We start from the raw sequence: 23,016 nt of genomic DNA, 5'->3' as shown, positions 1-23,016 counted from the left end.
ACTTGACTCACCAATTCAATAGAAAAAGTTACGTTGAATCTTTTTAAAAAAGAAATACATAGTTAATTTTTAATTAAATATAAAAAATTATATATCTAGATATCCTTCAACACTTCTTTAAGGATCAAATTGAAAGAGAGAATAGTACACTGATAATATAAATATATTAAGAATAAAAAAAATATATCATAACACATTTTTATATTTATTTAATATAGAATATAAATTTAAAATAATCGTAAAAAAGTTAAATTTTTGTATTTCATTTTTAAAAGATAATAAATAACAAATAAAAATGTATCACATAAATATAAAAAATTTAGATATATCAAATAAATACTTAAATAATATCAAGACAGCTTTAAAAAGTGATCCTCTAAAATGAATGTGATGAACCCTAGAAATAGATGATGGTAAGAAAAGTGGAAAAAGGTAATGTTGAAAAGTTAGGAATGAAAAATAATGAAAAGAAGCAGGCCATAAATACAAGTGTATGGCAGGTGAAGATGAAGATAGTGAGGAGTGTGGAGTGAGGAAGAAGGTATTGTATGTAATATGGTATGCCATACTAACATCACAGAGAGGGTGGGGATGTGTGCATATGGAATTGCAAGATAGAAAATAATAGAATAGGATGAGAAAGAAAGAGAAGCAAAGATATTATGAAAATTCAGAACAGAGAAGGTCCAGGAGCTAAGAACATAGGCTTATGTAACCTACACATACTGTAGCCTATGGCGTATTGGATTCTCGTTCTGCTGTTATCTTTTACTTGGCCAACTCACTAAGATCTAACCTCTACGCACATGCACATGCATCTGCACCTGCACCTCCACCTGCACCATTCAAAATGTTCATGCCATGCCATGCTTCTATATCTTATTATTATTACTTAATTTTCTATTATCATTCACATACACTGCTGCATTCTATTTTTACTGTTACAGTTTACTACTCACTAGCTACCTATAACTCTACCTACGTCATCAGGGAGTACCTATTTCCTATTTCCTATTTCCTGCCAACCACAATCATTTACTCTCTCACTAATCATATTAAATTCTTTCAGCTTCTCTTTTCAAACTTTAATTTAACCAACTGCTCCTTCAATATAATTTTATGCAAACCAGTTCAACCTTTTCACTTCTTCAGCTACAATCGTTAAAATGATTCATGCAAAACGTTACAGTTTCCAAAGTTGCCAGTTTATTGGTGACAAGAGGAAAAAAAGATAACAAGTCGTGAAGACAATTATAGGTGATGTGATGTGATGTGATGAGATAATCGCTGCTGTGAGGCCATGTGGTTTTTATCTTATCTTTTCTTTCTCAGTTCAAACTCTGACCACGCTGCAACTCAATCCCTTTTCTTTTCCATATATTGTTTCTCACAAACCAAACAAATTAATCAGCTTCCAAACTATGCATTTTATGTATGGTTTTCTTAACGTTAGCCCATGTTTTTTACTACAAAAAATTGTCTCTATTACAGTTCAAAGAATGATGTTATCAGAACCATTTTATGGAATTCGTGTTTAACTTAATTACCTCCAACAAAAGTTTCAAAAAAATTACCTCCAATAAATGGAGTTAATCAACCTTATCTTAATTGGACCACTGCAATCAAGAACCAGCATCCAAATTTAGCTCTATTTTATAACATTAACATAAATTTAAATAGAATATAATAAAGTTCTATATTTGATTTCATTATTTCAATACTGAACGACGAATTTGACTATATACTAATAATAACAATGAGTTATAAAAACAACTATTTTATGTTGTCATTACATATTCCCGTTATTATAAAAGCAATTTCTCTTTGTAACAATTATCGTAACGATGACCTTAGTTTTGGTTAACAAGAGAGTCACTAAATACTATAGTTTGTAGCTATATCCTCTCCAGTTTTTAACTGATTTACTCTATGGAAAATTTTGATTCTGTACTGTATGTCCACGTTTAGGTTCATACGTATACCTGTTCACCTGTTGGTTTCGATCTACTCCTCCCCTCGTTTTCAGTAACATTCATTATATATCTCACTCCAATCCCTTTACCTCATCACTATTTCCTGTTCTTAAAGCTAGTTATCGCTTGAGTCTTTCACTTTTCTTTGCATAAAAAAGAAAAAGCTTGAGTGGATTTTTGAGGAGGACATGCTGGCAATGGAAGAGGTACTGTGTGAACTCAGTGATCATGAAAAGAGAAACGAGCAAGGTCTGCCACCGGGTTTCAGGTTTCACCCCACTGATGAAGAACTTATAACCTTTTACCTCGCTTCAAAAGTCTTTAATGGCTGCTTCACCACCGTCAAGTTTGCCGAGGTTGATCTCAATAGATGCGAGCCTTGGGAACTTCCAGGTATATATTCTTCTGCCCAAACCCTCACAAGAAGGGATGTGCATGTTCAGTTTCATCAACCATATTATGATGCAGAAAAGGTTATAACAGTAGATACTATTTTTAAGTCTGTTCAGAGACAGATTAAAAGAGTTTTAGTCATTAGGTATGTATGTATGTTATATATCCTACCTGCTGGATTCGGCCTCATATTTAGGTTAATTCGTGAAAACTAAGATTATATTGTGGGCTATCCACTAGCATGTCACCTCAAATTATATCTTTGGATCTTGTTGTTGTTTTTCATGTTCGAGAGTGGACAACTATATAACTCCAAACAAAATTTAAGCAATTTTATTAAGCCCCCCAGGAAGTATTTTTGATTTGTTTAAGCAAGCATGAGTGTGTTGTACACATGTATATTGAATATTGATGTTCGAAAAGGTGGGTGTTATGAAGCAGATGTGGCGAAGATGGGGGAGAGAGAGTGGTATATGTTCAGCTTGAGGGACAGAAAATACCCGACTGGACTGAGAACAAACAGGGCGACAGGAGCTGGGTACTGGAAAGCAACTGGGAAGGACAAGGAAGTGTTCAGTGCATCAAGTGGAACCCTACTTGGGATGAAGAAGACACTTGTTTTTTACAAAGGAAGGGCCCCTCGTGGAGAAAAGACCAAATGGGTCATGCATGAGTACCGTTTGGACGGTGACTTTTCCCTTCCTCACCCTCACCCTCATCACATCTCAAAGGTACTTCTTTTTTTTCTTCATTTCATATTTAATGTTTCATCTTCTCTAATAACATCTCATTAATACATGTTTCACATTTCAATCTTCTTTCAACAATGCTGCTCAATGCAGAATCTATACCACGTGCACCGTGCCAATCAAGTTACCTCCCATTCCTACTCCCTCCTAAACTTTTTGTCTCCTTCTGGGTTGACCCACCTACGTCTACAGCATGCCACCATGTCTTTTCCTTTTCACCAACCACCCTTTTCATTTTCACCTCCCTCCATCATTTATTTTTTATTATTATTATTAACCTTTATGATGCTACTTCAATGCATGTTCATCCTAGTTCCAATGTTTCTTTTTTTCACAGGAGGAGTGGGTGATATGCAGGATATTTCATAAATCCGGGGAAAAGAGGACTTCATTGCTTCAAAACCAAGGACAAGGACATTCAGATGCTTCTTCTTCCCCAACAAAAACTTCTTTACCTCCTTTACTTCCCAGCTCAACTTCCTTTCCATTGGAACTAGAAGACCAAAATCACCTCTCTCATTCTCACCCTTATCTTTTCCCATTCCATGCATCACCGCAACTCACGAACACCAGAAACCATCCATCATTTTCTGACCTATTCTTCAAGCCCCCGCCCCTCTCACAACAACAAAACTGCACCCTCAAGGCCAAGGAAAAAACAGCTCCAAAAGTAATCAAAACGGAGGAGGCTACAGCATTGTATCAGTACCATTTACTAGGTGACACTGACAACCTGCGGTTAAACCAAAACCTAAGTAATTTCCCAAACCCTTTCGCTGATGTTGAGGTGGATGGTGCTGAGCTGATGGCATTCGCAGGAGGTCCAAATGGTGAAGTTGGGGACATGTCCCATTCGACAGCCTTCAAAAGGGTAGGGTTGCAGCAGCTCATAGATGCTGCTCATATCGGAATAGATTCTTGGCCCCTGGCCCAGCATGTTTAAAATGTCTCTGTAATATATATTTATTCACAAATATTTACTGCTCTATATACAGACGCCTGAGATCCGCTGCTACCTTATGTATTTTCGTAACATATATTAATTAAATGACTGCTTGTATTGGATGCATGCCTATGTCAAGCTAGATCTTCTACTAGATTTGTTACGTTCCGTGACTACAACCTCAGACACGGACAAGATGGATCTGTAACACATTCTCGGACCTCTCATCCACCATTCCTTGTACGTCATCCGTTTTTACATGGATTTACCGTTACATTAACTTTTATTATTGTAGGTATGTTATTCAAATCATTCTCAGTATGCCTTCATAAATTCATTTTTATCAACACAAAGACCAACAAGTAAACAATTTCAAAGCTTAGATATTTTTTTTTTTAATTATTAGTGCATAAATCCTGACAGCACAAGTTAATTTAAGAAATTTCCAAGTTTTATGAACTCATGCAAACTAATGCACAATGGATGTATTCAATCAACCTATGTGTTCCATGCAAGTTAGCTTTTTGCTTGTTTAACCTTCCATGCAAGTTTGCTAAACTAGTGAAACCTCGTTCTCCAAACCAGGTGTCATTTTGAAGGAATCTAGCTTCGTGATGTTCAGGCTAACCATAAATCTAATGTGCGCATTAAAGGATATACTCAATCAGCCTATGTGTTCGTTTATAAGCATGTCGTCACTAAATTCAATGAAGTAAGTAAAATCATGTCATAATTATAAAACTATGATTAATTAATCCGAGACATGAAGAAGTAACGTAAGAACTATATCAAAAGAGAGAAGAATGTTAGTATTGTAAAATTTTGTTGTACAACTATGAATTATTAATGATTATAATGTTTTTGTTAAGGGCAATAGAAGAAGGAACAGCAATGATGGCAGTAGCCCAGTGGCAGTGAGAGGGTGTCTACTCAGCAATCATGATCAATTTCACTGTTTCTTCTTTTCAGTACTCCCAATATTTATATACATTTCCTTTTCTTTCCTTGTAGCAGTTCTAGTTTCCACATCGTAAATGGCATAGCAGATCTGAGTTCTACCTACCGGTGGAGACTCCGGACAAGAACCTTTGTGTATGTAAAAATGTACATTTTCTAGATCAATTTATTTTTCCTTTTTTGTTTTACAATTGAAAAAAAAAATAAAATTCTGAGATGATGTATGGCCCATTGACAGATTTGTTTTAGGACAAAGTGTTACATACATGACATTCAGTCCCTCCTGACTTGCAATGCAATAATGCATCTTTAATTTTCTCCGGAAAAAGATACCGTAATTCTTTAGAGCATAAACTTTCATCCATATTCACTAAAATAATTAATAATTTCTTTTTTGGTTTACTCCATCTTATGGGATATACTTCAAAGTTATCTTAATTTTATAGCTAATATTTTATGATGAGAGATCTTCTGTATATTCTTTGTGAAATTATATATTAATAACTAATCTGATAACGATTCGATAATAAATTATGTAATAAGTTTATCAAACAACAAATTTCTTAAATATAAGTTTGATATTATCTTAAATTTAACTTTTAAGATAAGGTTGATATCATCTTTAACTTTATAAAATTGAATATAAAGTAATTTTTGCATTCATTTATATATAACTTAAATTAGTTTTATTTCTAATAGATATCTTTTCTTTTATTTTAAAGAAATTTCATATTAATATATACGATAAAATTCTCCTTAAAAATGGAATATACCACTAAAAGAAAATTCAATGTTAGTTTATATTGAATCGATCACCATTGATATATTCTTTATCTAAATGTGACTAGTTATCAATATAGATGTAATACGGTTTCACAAAATATATTAGCGAACCACTTATTCATTTTAAAAGTTTACAAATTTGTGTTTTATTTTGTAAAATTACAATCATATTAGAGGCAGAGAGACTCAATTTTCATAATTAAATATCTAAACTTTTAAAACACCCACTTAATGAAAACTAAATTACTTATTAACACTGTTAATTAATAAGCTATTGCTCTTGCTTGTATGAAATATATTTTTTCATTTAATATATATATATATATATATATATATATATATATATAGTACGTTAAACGACTATATATATTTTTCTACTTTATATAAAAATTAAATGGACCAAAGTTATGAAACCATGAATCTAAATCGATGAAGTGGTTTGTTAGGTCCATTTTTAAATGGGTCGGGTCGAAGAGACTTAAAACAAGTTCATCCATTAAACCCATATACCCAATTACAGCATATTCATTGACAGAAGAACAAAATGTTATGATATTAGATTTACAAAAGTTAATTCAGTTTAATTGCAAATAAATTTAACTTAAATCATCATTTGTAATCATTTCATTTTTACTAACATCAAGATACATTGAATTTGCTAATTTCCCGTTCAATGTATATTACTCAAAATAGCAGAAGGATTGTGTTACAAATCCAAAGTTGAAATTTTGTAACTTTCTGTAATTTAAAGTCATATAAAAAGTATATAAATAAACTCGTTTTTGTGTTTTATTATTACAAATTTAAACGGTTGTTGATCTCCTGAGCCATTTGTTTTCTTTTATTATTATTTATTTTGTTCAAACTTAATTTATATTCTAATAATGAGTTGATTTTTAGAAAATATATTCCATTTTTCCAATAATTAAATACAGAAAAAAAAAGTTGAAAAATAGTGCATGTGAATTGGGCGAGACATGAAGCATATGGATAATGCATGGCACATGGAGAAAGGACCTACCATTGTTGTGGAGAAGAGTTTTGTCATTATAAGAATCTCCATTGAATCACCAATTCATTTCAAATTATTACAATTTTCAAATATTCCTTCCTTTGCCCTATTTCTTCTCTATCTTCCCATTTTAAATATTCTAATTTATCTGCAATATATTTCTCAAGATAAGAATTAGATTGTAGTAACTGGTATTTATTGTTCAATGGGGTAGTGTATTTTTAAAAAAATTTTATTTTAAAACATGAATTATTTTATTTGAAAATTATATAAAATTTTAATGACTCATGTTTTAAAATTTTTAAAATTACTTACAACTAATAAAATAAAATATTATAAAATTGATAAACACAATAAATTCTTTCAATATATAAATATTAATATGATTAAGGATTTTATAATAATAATAGTAGTAGTAATAGTAATATTTATAATAATAGTAATAATAATTATAAAATATTAATAATAATATTACTGAGATATAGATATTAAAGTAATATGATGAAAGTGTTAAAATAAATTGGTACATGGGTTGTAAAGTAATTTCAGTAGTATTCTTGAAAAGACAAAAAAATCCTAATTTTTGTGCAGGTGTCAAATAAAGAGGATGGGTAGAATTGTATGTTCGACTGTAACTAGTTTTTATATCCCTATTGTTAATTCTAATTCTAATAATAATTGAAATAATAACACTAAAAATTAATAGAGATAATTTTAATAATACTAATACTAATAATAAGAATACAACTAATAATAATAATAATAGTAATTTTATTAATAGTACTAATACTAATTCTAATTTTAATTAAAAGAACTATAGTAATTAATACTAATAATTTTATTAATATTAAGTTTAATGTTAATTAAAATAACTATAGTAATTATAATAATAATAATAATAATAATAATAACAATATTAATACTAATAATAATAATTGTAATAATAATAACAGTAATCCCACTAATACCAATAATACAATCAATAATGATAGTAATAATAATTATAATAGTAATAATAATACAAAAAATAACAATAATACTAATTATAATAAAAATGACAACAACAATACTAATGTATTAATACACTACTACTAATAATAATAATACTATTTCTAATACTAATGTTAATTAATATAATAATAACAACAATAATACAATACTAACACTAGTATTACTAATACTACTACTACTAATAATAATACTAACGTTAATTAAAATAATAACGATAATACTAGTACTACTAATGATAATAATAATAATAATAATAATTTTACCAATACTACTAATACTAACACTAATGTTAATTAAAATAATGATAATAATTCTAATGTTAATAGTAATAATAAAAATACTAATACTAACCGTACTAATAATATTTATAATAACATTTATAATAATAATAATAATAATAATAATAATAATAATATAGAAAACAACAATAATAATAATAAACATGATAAAATAATATATAATAATTGTAGTATTAATAATAATAATATTATTTAATAATAGTAATAATATTATTTAATAATAGTAATATATAGTATTAATATTATTATTATTATTATCAAGATAACATATAAAAAATTATAAATAGTAATAATATTTATAATAATGGTAATAGTAATATTTATAATAATAGTAAAAATATTAATAATTTTACTTCTGAGAGTTGGGCATTGAAGTAATCTGTTGAGGGTATTAAAGTAAATTGGGACAAGGGTTAAAGTAGATAGTATAGTAGATTTGGAGAAGACTTACAAAGGGTTTTTGGATTCAAAATCTTAAAAAATGTTGTCACGTGCGCATTGCTACCTAGATGTTTTAGTTGGAATGATTTTATTTTATGTCTTTTCTAATTAATGATTGAAGTTTTCAAAGGATATCAACAAAATAAGATAACGTTTTTTTAGTAATTTATTTCTCTTTTGAACTTTTAAAATTATTTATTTATCTCCCACGATCCATTTTAAATCTAACTACTTATTTTTAATCTTATTCATGAACGAGTCCAAGTGCCATAAATTATGCTATGCAATAAAATATATTTCTTCAACAATATTTCAAAAAGAGTTTGAATATAACAAAAAAAATAAGTATTTAGACAATATATCATTAAATAATAATATGATTACAATTTCCAGATAATCAAAATATTCTTAGTAAAATAAATAAATATTTTGAAATAAACTAAAAAACTTATGCTTTATTTAAATTGAGAAGAGAGTGAAAAAGAAATTGAAGAAATAGAATGGACAGTTGTATTATTTAAATTAAAAAAATAAGAGTAGAAAAACAAAGAAAAGTAATATTTAATCAGCTAGTGATATGGTAATAACAGGGTGATATATATTTATATTTATTTAACATACATTATAAGGCAAAATAATTATAAAAAAAGTAAGTTTGTATACTTTTAGAAAGAAAAAAAATAGAATACAAAAGAAAATTGTATTAAATGAATATAAAAAGATTTTTATGTATCAAAAATATCATTATAATTATATATATTTTGTGGTTTTACGCTTACACTATTTTTTCTTTTACTAAAGTGATAAATGAGGTACTAAAATAAAAAAGGGAATATGCATGGTGAATTAGGTGAAATTACACCACTCAAAACCTAATTAATGTTGCATGTGCCTCTGTATGCCAAAAAAAATCAAACTACCTAGGATTCTGTCCCCCCCACTTCAAAACATATTACACTTTTCTATTATTCATTTTTCTCCAAGCTTAATACTATTCAACTTTACAATTCTTTCAATTCTAACATTCAAGTTTTATTTTATTTTTAAACTTTTCACTCAGTTTTCTCATTTTTTATCCATTTATTGAATTTCTAACAAAATGATAATGTACATAGAAAATAATAAAAGATTATAAAAAAATAAGATTATTTCGTAGTTCAAATTAATCACATTAATTGTTTATAGCTTACACTTATTTTCGCCATTAATTTAGAAATAAATAAGTTTAATTTAATGTGATAACGATATGCATTAACACTCTTAAAGATCATAATATATCCTTAAACATGGTTGTGTCGAGCTTATAATTAAAATTGGTAAAGTACACATTATTTATTTATCTTAAAATGAATATATTAGTAATTATATAGCATAAAAAAAGGAACAAAAAAATTACTTCTATACTCCTACAATACATGGTTTATATGGTTGCTGTAACAATTTAAAGTGGGTCAGAAAATTATGCTGCATAATTAGTCAATTAACTTTAGTTATTTTTAATTTATTTTTGGCTTTCAATTCATCTTCAAGATCTGTGTGATTAGTTGAGACTCTAAAAGCACGTGTTTCTAAAAACACGCAGAATTAATAGGATGGTCGTATTTTATATTCATTAGACAAACCCAACTTAATTAACAAGTAAAGGTTTTAGATTTATTTTATTTTATTTTAATGCAAAGTTGACGCAAGATCACATAAATCGTATATCACATGGAACAAATGAATGTTTCATAATGCTTTCTTTTTATCTAAAAAATTTATCATGCTTTTTAGTATAAGAAGTATGTGTATTATTTAAAGAGACGATAATAGAAAATAAAATAAAAAGTGAGTGTCACGTGATGAACATGGTAATTTGTCTTTGCCAACCGGATGACAATTAGATAGTGTGAGGTAGATGCATCTATACATATTTTTTTCTCATAAAAATATAACCATATTTATAAAAATTTTGACTTCAAATTTAAAGGAAGAAAGTGGTTTAAATTTAGAGAGAAAATGGGAATGGGAAAGAATGGGATATATATATATATATATATATATATATATATATATATATATATATATATATATAAAATTATGTGAATAGTAAATATATATTTTACAAATATTGTTGTTGAAAGTTTTACATCCATTGAAAAAAAATTAATTTAGAATATATAATATTGAATTAGATTGAAAATTCAATTTTTAGTATGATTTTAAAACATTATTAGAATTTATCCTAACCAAATTTATTATTTGTTTGATATATTATTTCACTCGTCAGATCATCTATTAATGTATAATTTAACACACAGATATATTGAAAATCTTACATTGACTAAAAAGTTAAATTAAAATTAAAGCATATTTTTTAGCAATTATTTGTGAATTTCCATTCATTTGTATATCAATTTTATGTATATTTACACGTGATTCTTATACAATATATTTATAATAAAAATTAAGTAAAGGTATATATATAATTTGCTTCAACCAAGTTAAATAATTTAGTCATTTTAATAATTTTCAACACTTTTAATATTTTATAAATGCTTAGATGCCCTTTAACAACATAATTTACAAAACTAATATAAGATATTCAATAGAATGGCATTTAGGAGAGTGTGATATTTAATAGAAATATATCATCCTTAAAATTGGAGAGTTAATGAAAAAGAAAATAAACCTGCGAAGAAGAGACTAATTAGAATATATGAACATATAAAATAGAAGAATAATATATTTTGAAGTATAATAATTTATTAAAGTTTCTTATTAGAAAAGGCTCAACAGTTTGTGTATTTTTTTTGGAAGAGCAAGAAGAATAGTAATTATAGTTATACATGATTTCTTAAACACGGAGTCAAAGGGATGATAATTAAAAACTCGTGGTCCATTAGAGAATAATTATTAATGTATGGTCAAGGTGTTAGATATATCAATGTTACTAAAGTATTACACAAATCTATGTTAACTCAACTACTTTAATCAAATGGTAATTTATATAACTTAAATTACTTTTATGAAATGATATTTGTATTTTTAGATCATTGGGAATGTGGAATTTTGGTCAACTTTTACTTTAAATTTATTTTTTATTTTTTGAAAAAAAAGTGCAAGGTTAATTATTTTGTTTCATTCTCTTATATTCAATACGAGGGTTGAATAATTAGAAAATCATAAATATATTTTTTCATTTTTTTAATTAGATAATTATGATAAAACAATTCTTAGCAATCTAAAAGAAACAATAGTTATTACAACATGATTTTCTTTTTTTCGATTTTTGTTGAGACATTATATTGCATATTTAGTTGTTATTGTCCAAATCTTCCACAGTCACATAACATCTTTCTTTTATGTTCACTTGGAACTTAATTATTTTTTATGTTGCATTTGTAGCATGTATCACAAGTTGTATGTTTAGTTTTTCTCCAATCAAACATTTTTGTATTTATCTTTTTGTTTTTAGTAGGAGAATTTCTCTTTTATTTTTAACATTCTCTCGAACTTCTCAGTGCTATTTTCTCATTTGGATATTTTGATTCTTCAAATATTTAAGGAATTTCATGTTCATGCACTTTATAAATTACTCTTTTTTATAAAGTTTATAACATTTAGCTTTTTTTTATTAACTTGTTTGTAAAAAAGATCCTAACTATATAAGACAATAGAACCTATTATATATGTTTATCCATGCACATAATAAATTGTGTAAAACACATAATTGATGATGTTAGACAAATAGCTTTAGATTAAAAAACTACATGAATACGACACAATCAATCATATGTCTTTTTTCTTCACCACACTTAACATGGGAAGACTAAATCTCTCTTACGTGTTTGATGAGAAACGAAGCAAAAAGAAAACGATAACACAAATTAATTGCTATCAAGAAAATGGGTTAACTTAGATAATTTTTTATTTACTTTTGAAGACTCAAATTACGAACGAAAGTGAACAAGAAAAACAAAAGGGTAAATCTGTCCTTTGAATTATTATTATTATCACATGCCCACAGCGGTGAGTGTTCGACATTCTGCGAGAAATAAGATTGAGAATTAAGAATGAGTAAGAAAAAAAAAGTATTTAATTGGGCCAACATTGCCAGATGAGTTGAATCAGAAGGAGGTTTATTATAATTATGAGTGTTATGTAAAATAATAAAATAATAATTGGAGAGATGTTTGTGTGTGTTGTGTTGGAGGGTTAGGATTGGCGCATCACCGTTGTTTGATAATTGGTGATACTGATCTGGCAATGGCTGGACCCCTTTTTGTCCTCACTCACAATCTCTCACCACGCACCACACCACACCAGATTCCATCCATCAATCACCTACCATCCATTTCACACTCTATCATTAGATTCACATTCACACTTTCTTTTTTTCTTAATTATTATTTATTATTTTTGCAACATGCAAGAGAAGAAGCTGCTAACATCTCTTCTTTTACTACCTCCATCATCATCATCATCATCGTCATCATTTCAAAATATTTTAAATTACAGAGAACAGAACAACCAAATCCTTCCTTTGTTATGATTATTTATTATAATTAGTATTACTGTTACTGAAAGAAAGAGAGATTTTGTTTATCTGTGTGTGTGTGGTAGGCAGACGAAAGAAAGAAAAGGTGTTTGTTTGCTTGTTTTACTCTGCGGTAGTAGCGATGGTGGCGACTGGTTAGTGAGGAAGGGCAAAGAATAGCGATCTGAAATTTCGGATACTTTAATTGCTTCTCGCTTTCACCCAACCAACTCAATTATAGATACTCCGTCAACCTCAATCTCAACTAACTATCAGTACTTACTCACAACCTTTTCTTTTCTTTTCTTTTCTCTTCTTCGATGCTTGCTTGATTCAATAAAGAGAGAAAGCCGTTTTTTTTTTTTTTTCTTTTTGGTGCGTGATTCTTGCTTCTTATTTAATAGGTACTTTGTTCGCTGCTTCCTCATCTCGCGCAAATGAAGGGTGCTGTTCTCGTCGCTATTGCCGCTTCCATCGGTAATTTTCTCCAGGGATGGGATAATGCAACCATCGCCGGTATGGTTCTGATTTTTCTTGCTGTAACTACTGATTATGTTCACTTTCCATATAACTTGTTGTTACGCGGATTGAAGTGGTGAAACTTCAATCTGGATCAGAGAGATGTATAAAGAACTGCATCTGACCTCACTCCACTAGATTGGTTGCATGCAAGTTTTTTTATTATTCGAATCTGATGTGTTTCTGCTCGGTTTGTGCAAAATTTATCAGTCAGTTTGATGAGTAATAATTATTCTTGGTCAATTTTTGATCTTTGTGATCAAGATTGCCTGACGGATAACTGATTTTTGTTCTGCAGGGGCTATTGTTTATATTAAGAAAGACCTTGCGCTGCAAACAACTATGGAAGGGCTTGTGGTGGCCATGTCTTTGATTGGAGCGACGGTAATCACCACATGCTCTGGTCCTATATCGGATTGGCTTGGTCGGCGACCCATGTTGATAATCTCATCTGTGCTCTATTTCTTGGGTGGTTTGGTGATGCTTTGGTCCCCAAATGTGTATGTGTTGTGCTTGGCGAGGTTACTTGATGGATTTGGGATTGGCCTTGCTGTGACTCTTGTTCCGGTCTATATATCTGAAACGGCACCCTCTGAAATAAGGGGATCTTTGAATACGCTTCCTCAGTTCAGTGGTTCTGGAGGCATGTTTTTGTCATATTGTATGGTCTTTGGCATGTCGTTGACTCCATCGCCTAGCTGGAGGCTCATGCTTGGGGTTCTGTCTATTCCTTCGCTCCTCTATTTTGCACTGACAATTTTTTTCTTGCCTGAGTCTCCTCGGTGGCTGGTCAGCAAAGGAAGGATGATGGAGGCCAAAAAGGTGCTCCAAAGATTGCGCGGAAGGGAGGACGTGTCAGGTAACGGGATTATTTTTAAAAGCATTCGTCTCAACTTTTTGAATTAGGTTGCTATGTACTGTGCGAATCCTGTTTGGTAATTTCAGGTAAATGCTAAATTCTTACACGAAATCACTAGTTACGATTAATCGCAACCTTAATCTGTTGTAATGTCATGATCATGTTTATCAAATAACGGTCTACAGTCACAATTTTGCCCCCACATTAAGTATTTGGACTCCATTTGACTCCAATTGCGGCCACCTTTCTTTTTAATTTTCTACAATTGAAAAAAATCGCAACTGTAGCTGCAACTCAAAACCTTGAACATTTTTTATTAAACTACACTACAATACCATCTTCAGATTTACGGGGCACTTAACTAATTCCTATATAGTTGCATATCTCCTTCCTGCCATCCTCCTTTTACAAACTGCATCTTATCTCGTATGTGTACAGAACTCAAAATGATACTGTACACATAGACCATCAATGTAAAATACTAGGTTGTACATGATTATCATTTTGAACTTTTCATTGCATGGATTAGTTTGTGATTCTCAACCTGTATTGAAATTTGTCAATGCAATGATGAATCAATTTATGAATTTATAATTCACGCAGGCGAGATGGCATTGCTGGTTGAAGGTCTCGGGATTGGGGGTGATACATCTATAGAAGAATACATAATTGGCCCTGCTGAAGAGGTGGCTGATGGTCGGGAGCTAGGAACAGATAAAGATAAAATTCGATTATATGGATCCCAAGCAGGTCTCTCTTGGTTAGCAAAACCTGTCACTGGACAGAGTTCTATTGGCCTTGCATCACGCCATGGAAGCATCATCAACCAAAGCATGTCCCTCATGGATCCTATGGTGACACTGTTCGGTAGCATTCATGAGAAGCTCCCTGAGGCGGGAACTGGAAGCATGCGAAGCACTTTGTTTCCAAATTTTGGAAGCATGTTTAGCACTGCTGAGCCGCATGTTAAAAATGAACAGTGGGATGAAGAGAGCTTACAAAGGGAAGGTGAAGACTACATGTCAGATGCAGCTGGTGGGGACTCTGACGATAATTTGCAAAGTCCTTTAATCTCACGTCAAACAACGAGCCTTGAAAAAGACATGCCTCCTCCTCCTTCCCATGGCAGTATCCTGAGCAGCATGAGGCGTCACAGCAGTCTTATGCAAGGATCAGCTGAGCAAGTTGGTAGTACAGGCATTGGTGGTGGCTGGCAGCTGGCATGGAAATGGACTGAAAAAGGTGAGGAGGGAAAAAAGCAAGGAGAGTTTAAAAGGATTTATTTACATGAGGAGGGAGTTTCTGCATCTCGTCGTGGATCCGTTGTTTCAGTTCCTGGTGAAGGTGAATTTGTCCAGGCTGCTGCCTTGGTTAGCCAACCTGCTCTTTACTCCAAGGAGCTTATCGATGGACATCCAGTTGGTCCTGCTATGGTTCACCCATCTGAGACTGCTTCAAAAGGGCCAAGTTGGAAAGCTCTTCTTGAACCTGGGGTTAAGCATGCATTGATTGTTGGAGTTGGAATACAAATACTTCAGCAGGTAATGTCTGGTTACCATTCATTATTCTCTTCTCCACCTGCCTTGCTTATTATAATGATAAAAGGGTGGTATTTAGTAATTTTTCCTATTCATAATCTCCATGCTTGTTTACACTTCCGTTGCTTTCCTTCCTTCATTTTATTTAATTTTTTATGGGTAATGTTGGGAAGCAGAGGACTTCGATTGCATTACTTCAACCCAAGTCCAAAACCTTACACAAGCCTTCTGCTTTGAAGACTGCTTACGTAGTTATCTAGTGTCTAGTGTCTATTGTTGTAGCCCTTAAATGTTATGTTACTGATCTTGTAGTACTGTTTGTCGTTCCCTAGTAAGTCACAAAGAACATTTGAAGTGAGGTTTGATAATGGTGTTCATGTTAAAAAATTCAGATGTAGTTTAAGTATTAACAGAAATCATGAGATTAGCCAGACTGGAGTATGACTGACTTAGAATTCTTTGCTCTTTTCTTCAAGTATCCAAAGCTACCAGAGCGTCTTCCTGAATTTGTACTTTATCCAGTTTACGGCATCAATTTATTAGTTTATGTCCTGTTATCAATGACTGACTCCTAATTCTTCATGTTCTGCAGTTTTCAGGGATAAACGGGGTTCTATATTACACACCTCAAATCCTCGAAGAGGCTGGTGTTGAAGTTCTTCTTTCAGATGTAGGCATTGGCTCAGAGTCTGCATCATTTCTTATCAGTGCTTTCACAACCTTCTTGATGCTTCCTTGTATAGGCTTAGCCATGAAGCTCATGGATGTTTCAGGCAGAAGGTACGCTTTCTGTTTTTTTCCTAGTGTATAGTTTTCCCTATGTATCCCTGCTTATGTTTTTGGTTGCCGGTATTCGGCGACTCTTCTTTTTGCATGCATTTTGTAAGGTGATTACCAGTACCGAACTAGATAACTAGATTTATTCCTCATTAATTTAATGACGTCTATCTGGTCGATGGAGAATAAAAATAGAGTTTGTCGTCGATCTCCTTGAGGCGCATAGATCCTAGTGACTTTCATTGTACAACACAAGTTAAAGCATAGTTACCAAGGAAAGTGGACTCCTGTAGACTTTAGTGTGTTCCGACTATGTAACTAACTTTCCGGAGCTCGGAGAAATTTAACCTTAACAATTGTTTCACTGGATTACTTGAAAGATTAGTCATAAAGTAAGACCACTAGTAGATTCCAGACAGGTTTATTCTAAAGGTTACTTGAAACGATTTGCAGAATTTTGTGTCCTTTTTCAAAACACAACATATTTTAGTATATTCTTAAGTTCATCTTGATTTGTTGTCATTAAGATACTCCGTCGCTTGCAGGCAATTGCTACTTACTACAATTCCCGTGCTGATTGTGTCACTGATTATTTTGGTCATTGGAAGCCTAGTAAATTTTGGCAATGTGGCCCATGCGGCAATCTCAACTATATGCGTTGTGGTTTATTTCTGCTGCTTTGTGATGGGTTACGGACCAATTCCAAACATTCTTTGCTCAGAGATTTTCCCCACTAGAGTGCGTGGCCTCTGCATTGCTATATGTGCTCTAGTGTTCTGGATTGGAGACATCATTATCACATACTCGCTGCCTGTGATGCTCAGCTCTTTAGGGCTTGCTGGTGTCTTCGCCATTTATGCCGTCGTTTGTTTCATCTCCTGGATATTTGTGTTTTTGAAGGTTCCAGAAACAAAGGGCATGCCCCTTGAAGTCATCTCTGAATTCTTTTCTGTTGGTGCAAGGCAGGCTGCTGCAGCCAAGAATGAGTAGCACCACCCGTTATATATACACTGCATAACTTAGTTGCTGAAACCCACCCTATCTCGTCTTTATAGATTTTGCTTGCCATAAGTATATTTTGAGGAGGAGGATATATGTTCAAACATATGATATGGATGTATTATTCTTTCATAAATATAAAATTTTTGCATTTTAGAATTATCCACATTAGCCTTTGATGCAAAGTTTGCGTTGTTCGTGATAAAAGTTAAGTGTTTGCTACGTTATAAAACATGAAAAATAGAAGATAGACCAGATTTTGATAAGGTATCATTATTCTGCCCTTGGCCATCAATGAATTGAACAATTATCTTTGACCAAGTGACCAAAATCCGTTAATACTCCAACTTTTACTCATTACTGTGCTAAGGAGATTTTTTGTGTGGGCCTTCGATATTAATGCGCATTCTTGTCCCAGTGGCCACTCAAGACTGGCCAATTACACTTGCTGCATATTTAGTTCTTTATACTTCAACTTTAGAGGGGACAACTCCCTTTAACGACAACCTCAATTCCCTGTTTTACTCTGCTTTTTCTTTTGGTATTTTGGTCGTTTCTAGCTCTTTTCGATAAAAGTTGTGTTCACTCAATCTCTATTTAAATTTGTATAAGAGAAACCAGCACTCTTCGCTGTCATGAAGAAAAGAAAGCGAAGGATCGTGAAGAAAGACAATAAAAAATACAAATATAATAATTTAAAGATACTAAAAATGTGAAACACTCAGCCGATTACATTTTCTGATAATTTTGAGTTTAAAAAACTACTTAAAAATAATGTCTAGGACGAATTCTAGTAGGCTGAAAGTGTACAGATATTTAGACAACATTAAAAGTTTTTTTCACATGCTAACCTGAAGATTGGTTAAAGAATTCAACATAATTTTCTTTGAAACGTGTCATAATGTTTTCTCGTATGACCTGTAAACAAATTCCTATTATCTCTAGTAAAAAAAATTTAAATCGGAATATTTAAAATACTAGTTAACATTTAAAAAAAAAAAAACATACATATTTAATTCTTATTCTTACAAAACTCATTTTCCAACAAATCCTGTATGCTGTTTCCACTTATGCAGATCGGGTGTGGTGAACAAAAGAGCAAGTGCTGCAATGCAACTTTATTTCCACTAGTACTAATTTATCAGACCTTCCCAATCTTTTGAAAATTCTCATTCTCAATTTAATATTCTTATTGTTACCGACTTCAACAGTGCGGACTTTTGGAAAGGTAAGTTATGTGGCTGCAACGAACTTTAAGGCTATGATTATTTGATGATGAAATACGATGGAAGGTAATAGAAACAAGTAACTGCATCTAGGAAATACTGCTAGTATAATTTGTATTAACAATAGCAAATTCTACAAATATCAGTTTGGGGCATGAATTTACAGACGTAAATTAGAATTATATTTAAAATTGGAATTACTTTAATATTTATATTTGAAGTGTAAACAGAATAAAACGGAACAATGATGATGACAATAACAATGTTAGCAATAACCTGTGGGAATTATTAGTAGAAGATTGCAACTGTGCATCTTAAGAATGAAATTAAGATTTGCAATTAAAAATAAGGAAAGTTGGTCTCAGTTATGCTATAATTATATGGAATTGTACATCGAAATCATGTCTCAACTTAACAATAATCCAAAAATCAACTTAAGAATCACAACATACATTATCCTTTTCACTTACTTTAAGTACAAGTGAAATTATATATATATATATATATATATATATATATATATATATATATATACACACACACACACAGAGAGAGAGAGAGAGAGAGAGAGAGAGAGAGAGAGAGAGAGAGAGATTGATCGAAATGTTTTGGATATTCCGATGTTAATATCCACAAGTTGTTGAAAATTACAAACTACAGGAAATAGCTACTTCAAAGGAAACTCCTAGCGACGCCTTTGTAGTAAAGCTAACATTAAGTTAAGCTGACATCAATTAGGTATCTGGGCTTCAACATACAATGAACAAACAGTTTTCGTTCTTCGTCGTCTTCCTTGCTAATTTGTTATTGAAAGTTCTAAACGGCTTTTATGTACAACCAAATAGCATTACGAATAAATTAGAACACGTAAAATTCCCCACAAAAACAAAGACATGTTAGGCGAAATCTGATTAACTGCGTAGCTTGACGATATGCAGCAATTGCAACCAAATTATATTTTTATACCCCAAATAAGCTCATGCAGAACGAATTATATTTACAGCCCTCATCTATACAATTAGACAGCTCTGAAGACTCCAAAATGAATAGTACAAAAAATTTGGGTAAATTCAAATCCATACATTTAGCGCTATTGGAGATCTATAGCCCGCCTCATAGCATTTGGATCAACACGGGTAAAAGCTGTGTGCAAAGAACCTAAAGAGTTGGATCTTCGGATGATGTACTTTCAAAGTGATTTGGGTCACTATCTATATTAGGGGAGTCAGAATCACTCACTTGATTGTTTACAGAGCTCTTCTCTGCTTGATCATTTAATCTGGCGTGGGAGTTGAACGGTCTCTCAAACTCTTTAGCACTGATAGGATCTATCACTAGCTTATTGATTTTCTGCTCCTGTAGAATAAATAATACAAAAGGATTCAGTGGTGCACTAAATCATGCAAAAACGCTTTAACGATGTCTGCATGCGTGTGTTATTGTTTAGCATTGGTAGGACCACTCGCCTGATTGTTTACAGTGCTCTTCTCTGCTTGTTCATTTAATCTGGCTTGGGAGTTGAATGGCCTCTCAAATTCTTTAGCATTGATAGGATCTATCACTAGTTTATTGAGTTTCTGGTCCTGTAGCATAAATAATACAAAATGTTTCAGCGGCGCTGCATATTAGGTTAAAGCACTTCATCAATATATCTTAGTGAGAGAATTACTTTTATGTGAGAATGGGTGACCAAATTTCGACTATATAATTGGTCAAAATTAAAAGCTACTTAAAAAGGTCACACGTAGTGTGGTGTCCATACATACCAATTTCTGATATCAAGGATTTGAATCAGCCAAAATACCAAGAATGAAAATGTTAATTCGTTATGGGATAGAAACAAAGCCTGGTTTGACCGTTTGCAGCACATGAAGAAATCTTGAACCCGGTCATTCCAATACACTCCCTCTAATCTTTAATATAAGCAAAAAATGATGTCTTAGATGCTAATCTCAAATATAAACAAATCTCAACAAATGTATCTTATTTAATGAGACTATCTCCAAAATGCTCTTCATTTAATTGGAGTTTTACTTCGAATAACTCTCTTTTATTCTTGCAATCGTGTTTTAAGAAAGAGTAGTTTAAGAAATATGCTTTTTTTAAAAATGAAAATAGTAAATGAAATGCTACTAACTTTCTTAATAATGGTGAATTTGTTTTCTACTCATATTCAAGACTAGAGGGCCGTACTAAATATACCAATATCAGTCAGGATGTATCTTCTTTGCTTAGTTTTATATTGGATTTGTTCTATAGTAATAAATGGTCATTGGTTGAATCACAGGTTGATTTCCAAACACTACTATCTTGGTGAGGATAAGCCAGAATGCCAAATTTAAAGACCGCCTACTCCTCATGCTTAGGAATTAGGACAAAGTGATGATAGCATTTACAAAAGAAATTCTAAAACTAAGTAAAAGACGTGGAGCCATTAAATTTACTTGTAACCAGAGCTTACATTCTGTAGGGCTTCGAGTTTTTTCTGCAGGGCTTCATGCTCGGCTTGAATCCGGAAAGGAACTCCATGCTTTTGATACACATTGTTCTGTGCCAAGTCTTCATCCAGATCAGTAGCAGTGGTAGCAAAAGGATGATTAGCTGGAATCCACCTGACAGTATCAGGATCAACATCCGGAGGCACTGAGTCCCCTTCTCTAAGGAAAATAGTGGGTCGCTTCCACTGATAGGCACGCGATCTCCTTCTCTGGTGAGTGGCCTGCTGCTCTTCGGTAAGTGTAACAGGGGCTAAGCGGTAAACCTTACCACACATCTCAACGGTTGAGTTGCTTTTGCCAACCTTGACAAAAGGATTATTGAACGGGTCTTCGTACTTGAGAGGCCTTGATCTGAAAACATGCATACAACAACGCAGATAGACAAATGGGGGGATCATCATTGTTACTTGTTAGGCAGGAAAGTGGAAACTCGATCTCACTGGACAAACCTTATCAAGTAGTACTAATATATGTGGGTGTTTATCTTAATTATAGTTTGCCACTTATTTCATGAGTATATTAGATAGATAAATACATAATATGAATGAATGAAAGCAAAAAATAGTAAAAATAAGTGGGTATGGATAAAAATCATACATGCCTCTTCTATCAGATTTGAGTTGTCCACGTCTCACAAGATCAGCCACGGAACCTGGACGCTCCTTTTTTCTGGACACGACCCTCAATGCTCCAACCAAAACCACAAGCGCAACACATACCCAGATCGGAAAATTGTTTCCACCGCTTCGATTCAGCTACAAATAACAATAACAACATCAGTAATAAGAAGAAGAAATGGTAAATGAAGAATGAGTGTGAAATTAAAAGGGTACCAGACCAGGAAGGAGGGGATGGTGACGGAATTAACGAGTTGATGGTAACATTTGGAAACGGAATTGATGGAATCGTGTTTGAGTTGTTGGGTGCGAGAGCGCCATTTGGAGATCCCGTTTCTGATAACAATGCGATTTCTAGTTGTGATGATACTGTTATTACTAGTGCCACTGGTGAAGGAACAAGGCTGCAATTTTTTATTTTTTTTTTGAAAAATTTGATCGTTAATCAGCATTGTGAGAAACAATGTATAGTGTTTGTGGAATTGAAAACTTACGCGAAGCGAAAGCGAGCGAAATTGCAGTGTCCAAACAGAGGCCATGCGAAGTTGTGTCGGTGGCAACTCAATTGCAGCATTCACTTTCCATTCCCTTTCTCTATCTTCTTCTCCGATCTTCAACCTACGATGTTAGGGTTACAGATATTTTCAAACATAAAATAGTAAGGAAAATATAAATTATAGTGAAAATTATGTTATAATCTACAAATGATTTTGCTATCAATTTTTTTTTTATTTTATATGAAAGAAATGAAAACCATTTCTTATTTTTCATCAACCACAATGTTTTTATGCATTGTAACACGTGAATGTTATGATAGTATAAAATAATAATAAGGTCATGCACTTAATAGAAAATTTAATAATGATTTAATTGGAAAATATCAAATACTACGTATTCAATTTA

At 31.8% G+C, this 23,016-nt stretch overlaps 3 protein-coding genes across 4 annotated transcripts; 2 read left to right on the top strand and 1 right to left on the bottom strand.

Moving 5' to 3' along the window:
• The first annotated feature begins 1,813 nt into the window (after positions 1 to 1,813).
• LOC106762544 (protein CUP-SHAPED COTYLEDON 3) lies at positions 1,814 to 5,115 on the top strand. Of its 2 annotated transcripts, XM_022781053.1 has the most exons (5): positions 1,814 to 2,366; positions 2,808 to 3,097; positions 3,453 to 4,298; positions 4,644 to 4,770; positions 4,928 to 5,115. In XM_022781053.1, exons 1-3 carry the CDS (start codon positions 2,162 to 2,164, stop codon positions 4,056 to 4,058), a joined length of 1,101 nt encoding a protein of 366 aa, XP_022636774.1. In that variant the 5' UTR covers positions 1,814 to 2,161; the 3' UTR covers positions 4,059 to 4,298; positions 4,644 to 4,770; positions 4,928 to 5,115. The 2 variants fall into 2 exon arrangements, with proteins under 2 accessions (XP_022636774.1, XP_014502001.1); XM_014646515.2 differs by lacking the exon at positions 4,644 to 4,770 and having other exon boundaries at positions 3,453 to 4,353; positions 4,928 to 5,111.
• A 7,900-nt stretch (positions 5,116 to 13,015) lies between these two features.
• On the top strand, positions 13,016 to 17,934 carry LOC106762246 (monosaccharide-sensing protein 2). Its single transcript, XM_014646033.2, has 6 exons — positions 13,016 to 13,355; positions 13,485 to 13,596; positions 13,898 to 14,458; positions 15,062 to 15,999; positions 16,589 to 16,776; positions 17,319 to 17,934. The coding sequence occupies exons 2-6, from the start codon at positions 13,518 to 13,520 to the stop codon at positions 17,761 to 17,763; spliced, it is 2,211 nt and encodes a 736-aa protein (XP_014501519.1). The 5' UTR covers positions 13,016 to 13,355; positions 13,485 to 13,517; the 3' UTR covers positions 17,764 to 17,934.
• Positions 17,935 to 19,592: 1,658 nt separating this feature from the next.
• Positions 19,593 to 22,782, bottom strand: LOC106759817 (protein MULTIPLE CHLOROPLAST DIVISION SITE 1). The gene is made up of 6 exons (XM_014643163.2): positions 22,608 to 22,782; positions 22,335 to 22,517; positions 22,094 to 22,251; positions 21,460 to 21,847; positions 20,465 to 20,581; positions 19,593 to 20,354 (listed from the first exon to the last, which is right to left on the bottom strand). The coding sequence occupies exons 1-6, from the start codon at positions 22,650 to 22,652 to the stop codon at positions 20,157 to 20,159; spliced, it is 1,089 nt and encodes a 362-aa protein (XP_014498649.1). The 5' UTR covers positions 22,653 to 22,782; the 3' UTR covers positions 19,593 to 20,156.
• Positions 22,783 to 23,016: the final 234 nt, after the last annotated feature.

The sequence above is a fragment of the Vigna radiata genome, chromosome 5 (genome assembly GCF_000741045.1).
Source record: "Vigna radiata var. radiata cultivar VC1973A chromosome 5, Vradiata_ver6, whole genome shotgun sequence".
Classification (NCBI taxonomy): domain Eukaryota; kingdom Viridiplantae; phylum Streptophyta; class Magnoliopsida; order Fabales; family Fabaceae; genus Vigna; species Vigna radiata.
This window is presented reverse-complemented; position numbering and strand designations above follow the sequence as displayed.